The 16,436-nt window shown below is 38.8% G+C and overlaps 1 protein-coding gene across 1 annotated transcript in view; it reads left to right on the top strand.

Moving 5' to 3' along the window:
* The first annotated feature begins 10,424 nt into the window (after nt 1-10,424).
* Nucleotides 10,425-16,436, top strand: part of LOC140950184 (uncharacterized) — a 13,098-nt gene continuing 7,086 nt past the window's right edge. The window contains exons 1-3 of the mRNA XM_073399381.1: nt 10,425-10,871; nt 13,484-13,552; nt 15,814-16,018. Coding sequence (XP_073255482.1) covers nt 10,649-10,871; nt 13,484-13,552; nt 15,814-16,018 — 497 coding nt within the window. The 5' untranslated portion in view covers nt 10,425-10,648. The remainder of the gene's footprint in view (nt 10,872-13,483; nt 13,553-15,813; nt 16,019-16,436) is intronic.

Genomic DNA, 16,436 nt, shown 5'->3' with positions numbered 1-16,436 from the left:
AAAATTCTTTCGAGTCTAGTTGTGGGTCTTCAGGGCTACAAGTCATGGTTTTAAATAGATAAAAGCCACAAAATATGTAGTGTTTATTTTTCAATGAAAATGGTTTCTACTAAAACACTTTAAATTGGTTCGTTTCTCACATTTAGAAAACTGTCTGGCATCATTTTTTTATGATTTTTGTAAAATGAGTTGGTTTTGCCAATATAAATTTATATATTTCACATTGCTGTTTTTGTATTAATTCTATGTTTTTATTAGATGATAGTTTTTTAACATGAATTTGTTAACAGAAAGGAAACTGATAAGCCAGCTGTAAATGATATAGTGAGGAAATTTAGGAGGTTTTTTGACCTCTCTTAGATCTTCAACTTTTTTAAATTTAGATCAAGAAGAGAAAAGAAAATCTTTAGCACTATTATTCTTTTATACTCATTTTCTAGCTTTGAATTTTCAGTTGTTTGAAAAACAGTGTAGCTGTGTTTGAGCACAGGAACCCCAAACTATTTTTTTACCAGTGGCATGAGAGTCCTTTGAAATATTTTTAAGAAACAGAGCCTCTTCACGATAATCATGGGTTTGCTCCTCGTAGCACAATCAGTGTTTTAGCTTACTTTTGATTCGGCATAATTATGTGAAAAGTAGACGTAGTTTTTTTTTCCTGAATCCAAATAAACCTGATCATGGTTCAGTTTTTTTTTTTCACCAGATCGTAACCTTTGAGTCAAGTGCACGATGTAGTCACTTGGATTCTTAGTAAAGTTCTATTATTATACTTTCTAGTCGTTTAAGTGGAAGCTACTGAGTACTAATTTCTTCTGCCACCAGTACTTATGTTATATAAATGGCAAGTAATTTAAAGAGTAGTTGAAACTTGAAGCTGAATGTCAGGATTGTTAAAGCCACCTTGCAGCACTCCCAGCAGTACTTCCACTTCGTTGTGTTTTCCAAAGTTAAGTAACATTTTCTTAAAATTTTTCAGGAACATACACATGCACTTTTGGGAATTAAAAGGCCAAAACATGATCAGGGTTTCAAAATAATTAGAACTATGTCATAGTTGCATAAACATTAACTTAATATTGACCTTTCTTAGCTCGTAGCTTCACAAGCAAAGACAACCCAATGACAGTGCGCCGATATCGTGTGCAGGTCTAAAATTATACAGTGGTGAATTATGCACTAGAAGTCGCCTTCATTCCTGTGCGCGCGCTTTGCGTTTTTTTTGCTTATTTTACTCACAGATTCAGTTATGGTCATGTAAAGTATTCCATCGTTAAAGTCTGTACGAAATCCTGTGGTTTGATAATTCAACTGAAACGTCTTCAGCAGCCAGTTTTATTTTTTTATTTTGCAACATGAATTGTGATATTTATTTTGTGGTATATTTAGCATCCTTTGGAATTAAAGGGGTGGAAAGCAAGAGGACAAACCTGTGATTATATTTCTCGTTCAAATAGTAAACCGGATGTCTCCGGTCACTTGAGCTTTCTCTCTGCTGTTTTGTTGCAGAAGTTCACTCACTGATACAACGTATACTTACTATGGCTCATCTCGTTGCAAAAACTTCTAGCTGTGGTGTAATGACTTGTCACTCGTAAAATTGTGAGGTTTTTACCCCGAGGGTAAGCCAGTATGCTTTCTTTTAACCAACTTCTGAAGAACCTTTTAAGTCTTTGCAATAGTGCATGTGTCTTAATGATATATGTGTCGTTCGGTCATCTTAGATACAAGTTTCATGTTTTATTATTATTATTATTATTATTATTATTATTATTATTATTATTATTATTATTATCATTATCATTATCATTATCATTATCATTATCATTATTATTATTATTATTATTATTATTATTATTATTATTATTATTATTATTATTATTTCGTGAAAACTTTTCAAAATGTCCTGGAAACTTGTGCTAGTGGCTAGGGCGTCACATGCTGCACTTCTGCTTTTCTTCGAGATTCCCCACTACACTCACAATAACAAAACGGTTGATTATATAACTCACATCTAAGACAAGGTGGGGATAGGCTTTTTACAGGGGTATTGGCAATTTTGAGGTCAGTTCTGTGTCTGCCCACCAACCCCTCCCCAGAAACCTTAATTGATCCGGACTGTTTTGGAGTGGCCATCACTTCTTTGATTGGCTGGTAAGAAACTGCGCGGGAAACTGAGGCAAAGTACGTCCAGCAAAACAGTCCCATAGTAAAATTAGACACAACACCAATGAAACACAACTTCAAAATTGCCATTACCGTACATATATTATAAGGACTTGCATTTAGCAGTCTGTATTAAGATATTTTTGTAATTGAGCTGCGGACCACAACCTGTTTATCCATACATACTATCTTGGTCCGAAGAATGATCTTTTTATAAACAATTGTTGAACAAAAATACATTAGACCCTATGGGATGTAATCGAATTTGTCTAGTCATTTTGAAATATGCATTTCTTTGTAAAATATTCACATTTAGAGTGCTAATTTTGTACAATATTTTTGTGTCTTGAATGTTGCGTATATTTTTGTACAGTAACTTTCATTTTTTCCAAGAATGGGGTTCTTTTGTTTTAAAAAGTTGCCTGAGAGAGATTCATTGGTTTTGAGAGAGAATAGTGATCTCATTTGATGTAATGTGTATCAGATTCTTGGAAAAATAATAAATGCTTTTTACACGTAAATCTCTTGACAGTCTCGTTTCCTTTTTAGTCCTAAACTAGCTTGCGTAGCTAGCGGAATTAGTGGGGAATTGCTGTTGTTTTTTGGCGGCGGAACCGCAAGAAAATTGCGAGCAAGTAAAATTGAAATCCTTCCTCTCGCGGCTTCGCCGCCTTGGAACTACCCCTCGTCTAGGAATCCGCCAGCTAGGCAGAATAATCGCTAAAGTGAGAACAATATATGTTGATCCTTCTACAGTCACTGTTTGGTCAACAGGGCAGCTAGTCGATTCCTTCAAGGTGGAGTACTTGCCCATGTAACTGCGCTAGTAACGGCCCTCTCTCAGATAACTTTTTCGAAACAAGTGTATTGGTTTCCGAATTTTGCGGCGCGCACTAAACCCTGTTCCCTGAAGAACACCAACATCGATGATTTCCGTAGCATAGTGTTAAGAAACTGAAATTTAATAAAGTCACCCGCTGAAAAACAATTGGCGAGACTGGTTGGGTTGATTTGGAAAACTGTGCGTACCTCTGGAAAATTTCTATTTATTTGTCAAGCAAAGCCAGTGAAAGATGCGAGATAAAAGCCCCTAACACCCAACCCCCCCCCCCCCCCCCCCCACCCCAACTCCCGCAAATAAACTTCAACTAGAAACAACATTGATTCGAGGGTGGGGGATCTATATGGCGTTTAGCTTGTAGACAGGCGTTGTTTTATTTTTCTTTTTGTTCTTTTGGAAAACATCGGCGGGCGCGGTTCATTTTTTATCATGCGCGCTCGACGGACGTTGATGAGGCAATAGAGGGTCTTTGAACAGGCTACATGGTGTTTAAACAGAGTGGTGTGGTAAATGAATGAAATGGTTGATAAAAGCCCGCGCTTTAGACAAGTGCGCCAACTACATTTGTTCATAATTTGATGAGTGTTTTTTTTTTAATCTTTCATCCGAACATCAAGAAGTGGGTTTTAAAATATTCTTTCGAAGTGTTTGAATATCAGATTTTAAAAACACTCCACGATGTTTGATATAGCTCTTCGAAGAAGAACAAGAAAGAGAAATCACGCAATTCTCTCTCAGAAAAAAAAAATCACTCATGGCAAAATGGCGTGAACAAACTTACTTAAATATACCGTAAAGAATATTCTTGAAGGCAAAATGCCCATCTCTTCGTACGACTTCCCAGCTCTTGCTTAATTTTTTTGCTCCCTGATAAAACCTATGACCCATACACACATTGAGAGTTCCCCGCTTAATAAGATTAAAATCTTCAGCACTCAGTGGCTTAGAGAAATGCGCTTTTCATTAATAAAACACCATACAGAAAAAAAGACATCTCGACAATGGCGGAAATGTGCAGACAACGTTCAGTGGGAAAAATAATTTTGCCTTTTCGCATTTAATGCATGCATGAGGACGGAATATCGATTTTGTTTTCTTCATTTTTCATTCTTCCCTCTGCATTTCTCGTAGATTTGATGATCAATCTCGCAATTTTTTTCAAATTATTTTATGTCATTTTATTCATTTATGAGTCACGTTTACCCCAGAATTAGTACCACGTGACCAAGTTTTCCCAAATTGGCCTCCCATGCAGACGTGGCAGGAATACGTGACGAACCCCCAAGAACGTCGGCGTGGGAGGCTACCTAGATTGTCGTCAGGGGCACCCAACGTTAATTTTCGGAAAATATCTGTTCGGAAGACGATTTGAGATCTAGAATTTTCGGAACATTTTGTGTAAAATTTCTTGCTTGCCTGCCTCTCCTAGGATTTTCGAACATCTAAAAAATAGTATAATTGCCCATTTTTAACGGATTTTTACCCTACAAAGGTCGCCTAGAATATTCGAGAGCCTTTTTTCTGGCTGCAATTTTCGAAAAGGTAAGTTTTGATCCCTACAATCTTCGGATCACTACTGACTTTCAGCCAGGAAATTCGAACAGATAAAAAATTTTTAGGGGATAAAAATATGCCCATTTCTGCCGTTTGAATACTAAAATACGTTTAACAATACTATGTTTAAGTGGTTTTGAACTATATTCTCGTTGGGTGCCCCTGTGTCGTTTTCTGTTTATTACTTGTATGCAAAAATATGTAGTTTTTCACGTCTGCGTTCTATCCATAAGAATTGTTCTGGGCAGTTTTTATCTGCTTACTTTCTATTTCATAAATTCTCACCATGAATCTCGTGACGTTTACAGTTTGTCGTAAACGCGGCTCTAACACACGCGAAATTTTGCTTGTGCAAGTTGGATGAAAAAAGCTTTTGGACTGTTTATTTATTTATCTATTAATTAACTAATTCATTTGTTATTTGATGTTTTAATCCTGTCACCGGCACCATCTCGGCCCATTTTTCAATGCCAAGAAAATACAGAGGGTGTTTACGTGACACCAGGGTGACTTTCTCTCGGGTTCCCTCTCGCGGCTCTGTATTCGTTAACAGGATACCGTTGTTATTCATCATCATCACCCTATCCTTTATGTTAACACAATATTAGTTAAAGCTCAGTGCTTGTGGGGTCGTTGAAGTCGCGCCGGGAACGAAATTCTCGCTTCGGTACAGCAATCGGGATGAAAACACGCCGGTGTCGGACTCGCACCACTATGACGTTTTTTGGTGGTATCGTGTAAACGAATACAGAGAAATGAGAGCGAACTGGAGTGAACTTGCGCCGTTGCCCGAAGGCACTCAGCAAAAACTGTTGGATCAGTCTAGGTTTTCTGGGAAACTGCCCACCTACCCCTCCCTTAAGTCAACGTTTTGCCCTAAATGAGAAGTTAGAGTGTTAATGTTAGCTTAAGTGAGGGGTAGGTGGGCAGTTTCCCAGAAACCTAAACTGATCCAAATCAGTGTCCGAGGAGGCTCCGCCTCGAGACAAGGTCTAACCCCTTACCCGTACAACGAAAGTGGTACTCCTTTGGTATACCTTTTGACAAATGTTGCCCCCTTTCACGCACCCAGTTTAGAATAATACTACATCCCTTGTTAGTGCCATAAATGCACTGTAATAACGAGGTTTTTTAAACTTATATCGAGGTTCTATTTTGACTCCACTTCACAACAGCGACAGAAAAAATGTAAAGGCAAATAAGTTAATTTTGGGACGGCCTGGCGAGAACCAACCGTACAAAGTACGTATGTAAATACAGCAATAGGTGAATCACCATGCCAACACTCGTAAACTAGATTTCACAAAAAGAAACAGCTGAAGAAAGAACTGCGACAACTGGTCGATCTCGACCTGAATCCCCCAATTAAGCACGCAGGTTTAGTGTCAGTTAGGCCGCCAGTTAAGCTGGGGAAACTATCATAAAACTCTGATCAACGGATTTATTGGGACATGGAACATGCAGGAGCACAGAGGCTGGGCACTGGGAATTATCTTAATGTACCCAACGAGGTACGTAGCCCAATTGCTAGAAAAGCTGCCAGAAAAGGCTAGGGCAGGACATTTAGGGTAAACAAATAGATCAGGACCTGGCTAGAGGTCTATAACCTTGCCTCCTTACCTAAAGAGCGGTTCCGGGACAGCTAACCTAAACATACATATAGAAACTAAATATATTAAGTAAATAAAAGGAGCAGGTGCAAAACTGTGATAAGGGACCGGTCATTATTTATCACCTGGGGGGGGGGGGGTCGGAGGATTTTGGGGGGATCGCTTGATTTTTAGGAGAACAGAGGGGGGATCAGTCGTAACTGAGAGCCCAAAAGGGGGAGATCACTGAAAATTTTGGAAGGATTCAGAGGGGGGACCACTCAAATCTGCTTGAACAATGCCAGTTTGAAAGCATACAACATAAATGTGCCCATTCTGCTGGGAGATGATAGCATTTGCAATCTCAATTTGTTCTAACACAACTTTATTTAAAAAACGGAAGTCTGTCACACTGGCGAATGTATACATTTCAATTTATATCGAGAAAGCTTTGTTTTAACGCTTTTATATTTTTCCTTTTATAACGTGCTCATGACTTAGCTAATATTCATCTTTAAACATGACAGGTGAATTCTAAATTGTGAACTATATAAACTTCTGATAACTGAAACATTGTAAAAAGCGTGTTTGTTTAAACATAAACCATTTATCGCCTCTCCAGGAATGGGCGTCCTGTGTCAGCTCTATACTAAATTCGATTCAACTGCTTCATCTGCCTCATCTTGAGCCTCATCATCCCATTCAACAACTTCATTTGCCTCTTGAGCCTCGTCATCCGATTCAACAGCAACATTTAGTCCCCTTCGGCAGGTTGACCCTGGACTTTGTGCCCTTAAAATGGCCGCTACTTGCTCTAGATTTTTTGCTAGGGTCGTGCTAAAAATACCCTTTTCTAGTAGCCATAGCAAAGGGTCTAGATGCAAACGCCTTGTTAGTTTCTTAGCAAAGTCAGCATTGATGCTATCTACAGGAGTAACTCTATCATTCTCTTCGATTGAACCGAAAATTTGCCCCGCGACCTCGATTGAGGTCAAGTTTCCTAAGAGATGACGTGCCCTCTGCTAGTATGATGACGAGGACAGCGAAGATGATCTTGTCATTGCTGATCTCGATGAACAGTCAACTGTTCGTATGCCAGTTTTAACTTTTGTACCAGATGACCAAATAGCTGAAGTTACTGTACAAGCAAACACTGGATGAAAAAAAAAAAGGAAAAAAAAAAGAAAAAGAAAACAAACAAAAAAACGAACAAAAAAAATTATAAAAATGTGAGCAAAGCTACAAAGGCTGATCTATTACACTATAGATGAAAATAAAAAAGGAGACAGGAACAGTGGCCGATCCTAGCCCTTCCAGATGGCCGAATTGTCGCTAAATATGACCTGCTGATAGGGACTTGGCGGACTGCTATTTGGCACTCTAAAAAAAGTAACTTTGCAGTTTCAAGCACTTTGCAGTTTTAAGCAAGATTGCTTGTATGTCAACTGAATTCAGATGTCTGGATCCAGACTAGAAAAAGACACGGATCAAGAGACACTTTTAAAAAAAGACTGCGCGATAACGGCTTTATTATGCTGTAAGTACATCATAGTTAGAAATACTACCTGTATATGAACGTTTAAAACACTAAATATACACGTCGAAAGGTGAATATGGGTACAAAGACATGGGGGGGGGGGAATCACGAAAGTTATATATAGTTATGAGGGGGGATCACTTCAATAAAATAACATTTAAAGGGGGGATCGGCTAAATTTCATCGTGTTTAGCCCAAAATCCTCCGACCCCCTCCCAGGCGATAAATAATGACCGGTCCCTAACTGTACAAGTACATAAAATAAGAAACGGGAAAAAACCTGAAAACTAGCAGAGCTGAGCTACCGCTTACAAACTGAAATAAATGCGGTAAGACGGAGGCCAGAAAAAACCTGCCCAAAAAAACCCCGAGGGGAAAAAATGCAGGCAGGAAATCTGGGTAGGAACCAAGGCTCAAGATCAAAGCCCTTCCTACGGGACTTTACAATGTAATCGAGAATAGGTTGCTCCTAAAAATTAAATAAAACAAAAAATAAGAAAAACCAAAGAGAGGTTGCATGGTTCAGAAGCCTAGATGACATACACGTGATATACACAGCCTCTGGTATGACTACCCATGGTGACCCGGCTTAGTACCAAAGCCCTGTTCTCGTGCCGTCAAAATATTTATTTCTGCCTTCTTCGCTAGCTGATTCGTCAGAAATGACATTTTTCATATTGCCTTAAATTTTCAGTAGACCTGCACCGTTCTAAACCTCTTATTTCAGTGGCCCCCTTTAATCTGCACTTCCACTGTTTTCAGGGATAGGGGCATTGTTATGTGACAATCCCTACGGTTTTCCCAGCTAATCAAAAACGGTCTTTGAAATAGGTGCGGGATCACCCTAAATTTTACTATTACTGGAGTCGAAAAAAAAAAATAGTTCGTTTGACCGAGGACTTCGTTATAGAGGTTCCACTGTAATATACATTTTCACATAAATAGTATTTTTGTTGGAATAAGAATCTTCCAGCATCTAAATTCAATATTATTGGTCTGTTTCGATCCCGTCAGTCTGATGCCACGGTAGTAAGCCTCGAAACGCCTGTGTTCACAAAACTGCACTTAGTCCTAGACTTCTGCGTTTTGAAACCGGCAAGGCTATGTAGCATTTGCAACGATGCGGAATAGAGTCTTTTTTTTAATGAAGGTTCTCGTTTAAATCTGAAGACTACTCCACGAACTACGGTTTCTTAAAACGAATTATATCGGCTGATGATGTGGTTTCTGACGCATTTCGATGACATCATAAACAAAATGGAGGGGTTACAGGAACCTTCAGTGCAAACTTCTACTGGTGGAACCTGCATGCGCAATCAGGCTCAGCTGGAGAAAGGTACTTTTCAGCGGCTTGAAATTTTTAAACATGACTCCGCTCAACAATACTTAAGAAAGAGAGAACAGTCCCCCCACCCCCCACCTCAAAAGAGGTGGTCACCGGCCCCCGCACTTTAAAAACTGCTCCTCGGGCCCTGTAGTTGCAAACGTTGCTCTCCAGAAAAGAGATCTAATCAGCCAAAATATAAAGAACCAAAAACGAGAAGTCCAAAGACTACTGCAAAGCTGATTCAAAACAACGTGTATTGTTTTTTCATAACAGTATTTCGGCTGGCCGTTCCAGCCTTCTTCAGGTTTACAGATGTTACTGAACTTATGTAGGAATCACAATATTATTTAGATGGGTTCTGAATCAGCTTTGCAGTAGTCTTTGAACCTCTCGTTTTTGCCACCCCGTAAAGGCTATTATGACCAATTACAGCGGAACCCCACCTTACGGCAACTTCGGTAATACGGTCACTTTTTCTTGGCCCGGCAAAACGGCCATACATTTTCTTATAAAACTTCCACGTTAATGCGGTCACCCGTACGTTAATACGACCCACGACCCACATTCTAAAATCCCTAACAGTAGAATCTTTTATAATTTCACCCCGTTAATACGACCACCCATTCGAAATTAGAAAATTAAAATGCTTGCATGTCAATTTCATTGACCTAGTTAGCTAAGCCTGTTTTTTCATTGTTTTTAGACTACAATACAATTTTAAAACGTGTTTTGACAGTGTAATGACCAATTTCCAAGGAAAGGAAAGGAACATTTACAGTAGTTTTTATGATAACTGTACGCAATGTCTTCATTCGGTTATCGTTCAAGAAGCGAAGAGCGAATGTGATGTATGGTGTTTTTTGTACTCTTAAGTCATGAAAATTGACCCTGTCCCGATAATACGGCCACCCAATTTTTTCTATACGGCCAAATTTTTGGACCCATTGGTGATCTACCCCGGGTAGAGGGCGCGATCCATTCAACCAAACTTTCCGGAAATTTCGGTCCAAAACTCAATGGATCAGTTCGGTCCAACCGGAAAAGTTTCGAAAAAACGGGTCCACCTTTTAAGGTGGTCCTCTTTTCCCGGTCGGACCGGTTGGAATTTTGGTTGAATGGATCGCGCCCAGAGGCTTTTCACGCGCGGTTTCCGGTTTCGGTCAAGACGTGTCGGCCTGTGGCCGACGAAGCTCCTCGTCGCACGCGAGCAAAAACCTCTGGTACCCAGGGTATTGGTGACCGTATATTGTATAGGGAGTACTATTCCCCGCTTGGGCGTCGGTTCACACCTGTATGAAGCCAGGTTTGTCATGTGAACACCTTCAGATGAAATTCATGACGCTCCATTCATTCCATGCATTCCTATCCTGATGCCAACTCGGTCACGCATGAAAGCGTGACACACTAATTGACTTGCAGATTTCATGAGCGGAGGTTCTGATCCTAAAACAACGACTCCTTAGAATTTACTAATTGAAATGCATATTTGAGGGGAAGGTCAGCGTCATTTGCAAGAAAGGCCCACCAGTCCCGACTTCTAGAGCTGCAACATCGGATTTAATATCTTTATATCGTGACGGGAGATATCAAGTGAACGGAAGAAGTTGAAGTTTTAGCATCGCATTACATCAAAAATGGCCACTGTTATACGACAACCTGGTTTACGTAGCCAAACTTCAGGAACTTCTGGTTCTGTTCAGTACCTTGGGGGCTATGATGGACCATATGCTGGAGAAGAAGACGTGTTTCTTCAAGAAAAGAAGGCAAGACCGAACGAGGTACCGATTCCTATGGGCTTGGAGGTTTTCCAAGGAGTCAGTAAGCTTGTGGCGCATCAGGTTGTTGGAGAGGACGAAGGTATAGTCGAATATGCTGATTTTGCAATTGTTTTGTTCTGTTAACTTTTCAAAAAGCACGAAACTGGTTATAAGGATTCTTATTTATAGCTTGCTAACATATTGAATGTTTATTGGATCGTTCAAACTGTGTTTTGTATCTCTTGCGAGAACTCAGCATGCTGTCGTAGTTGATAGTCTGCTGATCGTAGCTACTAAGACCTACTAAAGGGAACGAGCGGTTAGAGCGTTTGAACATGGCTTTCTCAGGTTCTTGGGTAATTGCATTGAATAGGAACGCGGTTTATGAACAGTAGTTAAAACCGATCGAAATGTTTTCAGGTCCAGATTAAGTCTTGAAATTTCCGGGAAACAACTATCGCGTGAAAGCAACGATGAAATTAAAAATCTCAGATTACGGACGCTATCCACGACTAAGGACCGCCCAAGTAGAGATTTCATCCACGCGAAAACTTAACTAAAACATGCTTCCTTTAATTTGCAACAAAAAATCACGCATCAATGATAATAATAATGCTCCTTCAATTCAGCAAGGATCAAATCGAGCCATCAGTTGGACTTAAAACTCTGTCCCGTACAATTTTTTAGCAAACTGTCGCGCGATACCATGCTTATGGGGTTGGTTTTTAAGTAGGGGTTAACTACCTCAATTTGGTTAACCTTCATGATCACCGAATCATTTTTGGATATCGGTTTGTTCTGGCTGTCGACACTTTTTTCCTAACCCTCAAACAACATTGTTGTTTTTTCTTTTAATCGCCACTTAAATTGTCACTCAATGTTAATACAATATTCTGAATATTAGGTCGAATTTTCTGCAAACGTAAATTAGGTTTATATATCAAATTTGCCACGCTGAATATTCCGTCAGTTCGCCCACCCAACATTTTCTGTGTTGTTTAAATTAATAAAGGGTTCTGGAGGGTCAAATGCCCCCTTCTGCCAACTTTGGTCATCAGCCGACAATGCAAATCAAAGAAGTGCTGCACATGTTTAAACATGAAACTAAATTTTTCTTTGGAGATGCAGTTTTATAGACGTGACCATACACCTTTGCCACGACCTATCAGCTCTGAATATTTCTTTGGATGTTGTCTACTAATAGGGATTTAGGGTGGGCTTATTATTCAAAACAAGTTGATATCAAAACAAACATTATCACTTCAAGAAACTAACTTCAGTTAGAGCATAAATATATTAGAGCTCAGGGGGGGGGGGGAGCTTAAATCTAAAATTAAAACTTTTCTTTCCATATACATGTAGACAGGCCTGTAATGGGGAGGGTTAAGGGTTTAGGGCCGGGGTTCAAGACCATGATTCTACAGTATCTGTCATGAGAAATGAAGGTTTTTTTAAATTTCCCTCTGTTGTGCCTACAACTCAGAAAAAAATATATCTTTTTGAAAAATCTGTCATTTTTGTGACAGATTTATGTTTGGAATACATAATTTTGATGTAAAATAAAGCCATACTATGTTTCTCCCTAGTCAATGAAGGTGCACTGAAATCTATTTTTCAGGTCTCGTAAATTCAAAATTTTCCCAAGGAAAGGCCCCGGACATTTCTGATGGAAGGGGGACAATACTTACCCCCATTAATCCATTTTTCTCCCTTATCTTTAAATTTTCTGGGGGAGCTTGCTAATAGCTGAGAAATCACCAAAATCAAGAACTGTGATTCAAGCACCCTTGCCCCTCACTGTATATTTGAATGCTATTTTGCACCTAATAAATAAATTATTATTATTACTGCAATCGTCTTTTTTGACACTGCTTCTCACCACAATACTGAGCAGACCCAACCTAATGTGAGAGTCTATAAGAAAGGTCAAATTATAGTAGAGCTCTGCAGCAGAGCACCATGGGTAAGAATATTTGGTTATCTATGCATCCAATGAATTTTGGTTCTGAGAAAATCGTCTGTACATACGTCAACCCCTTCATGTAAGCTGGGGTGAAATTTTGCATTTCAAGTACCCGTGCGTTTCGGCGGTAAATCGCATAGCCACTCAGACTCTTAGAGATAAAAAACAACAACAAACAACACCGATTCTTTCTTTCGAGTTAATTTTAATGTCTACATTGATGTGGATAACAGAGAAAGAGCTAGAGATAAAAAGCAAAGGAGGCCAATTTCGTTAGAAGATCAGAATAACTTGAAAATTTTATATTGGCAGTGAGAAAATGAGAAATGCTAGCAGCCTGCAAGGTGAAAATGAGTGGCAGCGAAAATAAAAAGTGAACAGGAACACATACAACATTTCCTCCGTAAAACGAGGAAGTTTCTGGAAGTTTCATGTTGTAGTCTTGCAAAACAACGGCAAGGAAATGTACAATAAAAGTGTGCTGGCACGTCCAAAGTTTTTTTTTTTGCTAATTAGACCTACTGATTTCTTTTTGCTGTGTTTGTTGCCAGCGCTACTTAGAATTAGACAATATTATATTTTGTTCCATTCAGCTATAGATATTAACGCAAGCTTCGCTTCATAGCCCTGGCTAAATAATTATTTATATATTACATACATGTAATGTAGTTCACCTGGAATCAGCCCTAGTAGGAAATTTTATGATGAATTTTCACTGAGCTGTTTATTGTTTCTTATACATTCTCTAGCCTGGTGGAGTAACATGGAATTTATTGTTGATGATGGTGCAGGGAATCAACTGTTTAATGTGAAAGAAAGTAAGTTAAAACTTTGTATTATCTTGGGCAATCAGTATTTCACATAATGACTTGCTTATAATCTTACTGTAACTGTAACGTACATTGCAAACTTCTACTGAACAGTAAATCTGAAATTGGCAGATCTTTATCAAAAGAAGGGCTGATTACACTGTATTAGAGGGATCCACATGTATATGTATTTTGATTTTTCATTTGATTTATTTCATTGAGAGGATATTATTCAAGACTGTTATTAAGAGGCAGGGGCTGGGATTTCCCCCAGCTACTATGAAGGTAGCCCCTGGCTACTTTTGTGGGAAAGTAGACGAAAAATAAAACCCAAAGAAATCTCTGGCTGGTTGATTCCCCACCTACTTGTTGTATTTACCCGGCAACTTAATATCATAGTGACAGCCCTGTTACAGGAGCCTGCCTGTTATTATAGTTCTCCAACTGTGTCAGGATTAACTCAGTCAGTAGAGTTCTTGACTGCAATGCTGGAGATTGCAGGTTTGATTCAAAGGGCTGGACTAATACTCACCGGGCTTAAAAGACCTGAGAAAGGACAACATAAAATGGTAGCCTGAACCCATTTAAGGGGACTTAAAATACTGTCCACATTAGTACTTTCTTTTTTACTACATGACACTCCTTTCTTTATTATTTTTTTAAATTGCCTAAAAAATGGTTAAAAAATTAAACTCTGTCAATTTCAGCAACAATTCTGAAAGGCATAATAAAGATACATGCAAATGACTGTCTTTAAGTACAGTTGGAATAATGGATGAGTCTTTTTATCTCTATATAATAACCAGACATATCTCATCGATGATCAATGACATCAATAAGTAATCAAGGGGTAATCAATGAGTAATCAGCTGGTTAGTCATTGATCATTGCCAATGATCAATGAATAATCGATGACTAATCAAAGACAAACTATTTTATGGCCTATTGATTACTCATCGTGATCATTGATGTCACTGATTAGTCATTGATGTCATTGATTACTCATTGATTACCGATTGCTTCTACTAGTAATATGGAGAAACCCTTTTTTTATTGCAACGATGTTTACCTGTAAATGAAGATATAACACAGGTGAGACTGACTCGTCTCAGAAGACTCTGCATAAGCTATCCCCTCTTAGACATATGCAAACAAAGTGGTGGTCTCAACAAATACATTTTATTCGTGTTCATTAATTTCATAATGATAACAAAACAGCTCATTGATAACAACATAATTGCTATAAAGATGTTGAGCCTTATGCGTATCAAGAAGCTACATGGTGTGATATTTGCTGTGGTAGCTGTTTATTTACAAAGAAAAGCTGCTTGAACTTTGGAATACTTCTGTTGTAAGCAGCTGCAGTACAAGTCTACCAGAGGTATTAAGGTGAGCGGCATTAAAAAGATTGACAAGTTGTGATTATTTGGCCTTTGAACTGACGGCAATTCCTTTATCTTTTAATAATTATCTTTTAATAATTCCTTCACGAAGAATTCTTCAAACTTAACCAGCTGAGTACAACTGTAGTCTACAACAAGGTCTGGTTTAACATCAGGCACCAGAAAGAAGATTCAGCCACTGCAGTTGCCACTTCAACCGCAGCAGTTACTACCAATGATAATGTTGTTGTTTAAACCAATAAAATCTGAAAAAGTCATTCATGTTACGTTCAACTTGTATTCCTTTTTTCTTATTTCCTCATAGAAGTGTCATTTGCAGCCACAGGATGATATTGATAGCTAATCAATGCAATCGATGACTAAAAATTTTGTGGCCTATTGATTACTCATCGATTACCCATTGATTATCGGCAATAGAGTACTAAAGTGATGACGTCAATGACTTAATCAACAGATTACCCATTGATTACCCATCAATTACACATTGATGTCATTGATTTCATTGATGAGATATGCCTGGGTCGATATAAATACTTTAGGGAAAAACCGGTTACACTACCACAAAATGGCTTTCCATTATGACAACTCTAACAGTAACTAAATCACTTGCCGGTGTTGCATGGCAAGTGGTACCAGTCCACCACAAATTATACCACTTGAAGGTATAAGGCAGATCTCCATCATTTTGATAGGGGAGTCACCCTTCCCCCTCCTCACCCCTCTGTGAGGGTTAGTCAGCAAATGAGCTCCTCAGAACTCCAATGCCTGGTAATTAAAAAAGCACCAATGACTGTCTTGCCCTTTGACCACAATAATTGTGGATAATAAATTATTTATTATCTCTTTTTCTTTCATGTCATCTTGCAGTCAAGACACTAAACAGTTTTGTCCAAGCCCTTCTTGGCCAGTGGCGATCTTTTTACATGAAAGTTATCAACAGCTCTGTGGGTAATTGGATTATGGAGCTTGAGCACCCAGCAAGCTGTAGCTGTCCTGTTTTCTGTCCCTGGTCTGGACCCGCTATGACTGTCCGTATGCCCACTGGTGAAGTCCTTGGACATATCAAACATGCGTAAGTCAGTTAATGAGATTTGTTGTCATATTGAATCTTGGGGGCAAATCCTAAATGGAAAAGTGCAGGTAAGTTTTGGTATCAAATACAGTTAAGTACTCCTGATAACTCCAAGCTTCTAGGGAAATCAGAAAAGGTCAAGTTATATCCGGAGTTCGAGTTAACAGGTTTGTTGAAGTAAATAACCAAAAATAGGGAAAAAGAAATTGGGAAGGGGGAGGAATGCAATTATCATGCACAATTCACTTCAAAGGCAGCAGACTTTTAGCTGGCATCAAAAACTGGCCATCCATTAGGCATGTTTTCCCATAAAATTATAACAGATTAAGTGAATTTTCCTTGTATTTCTTCCCAAAATGGGCATCCATAAGACTGCTGGACTCCTCTCTGGCTAAAACCTTGAACATACAGTTGTGTT

This window comes from Porites lutea, chromosome 10 (genome assembly GCF_958299795.1).
Source record: "Porites lutea chromosome 10, jaPorLute2.1, whole genome shotgun sequence".
In the NCBI taxonomy this organism is placed as follows: domain Eukaryota; kingdom Metazoa; phylum Cnidaria; class Anthozoa; order Scleractinia; family Poritidae; genus Porites; species Porites lutea.
This window is presented reverse-complemented; position numbering and strand designations above follow the sequence as displayed.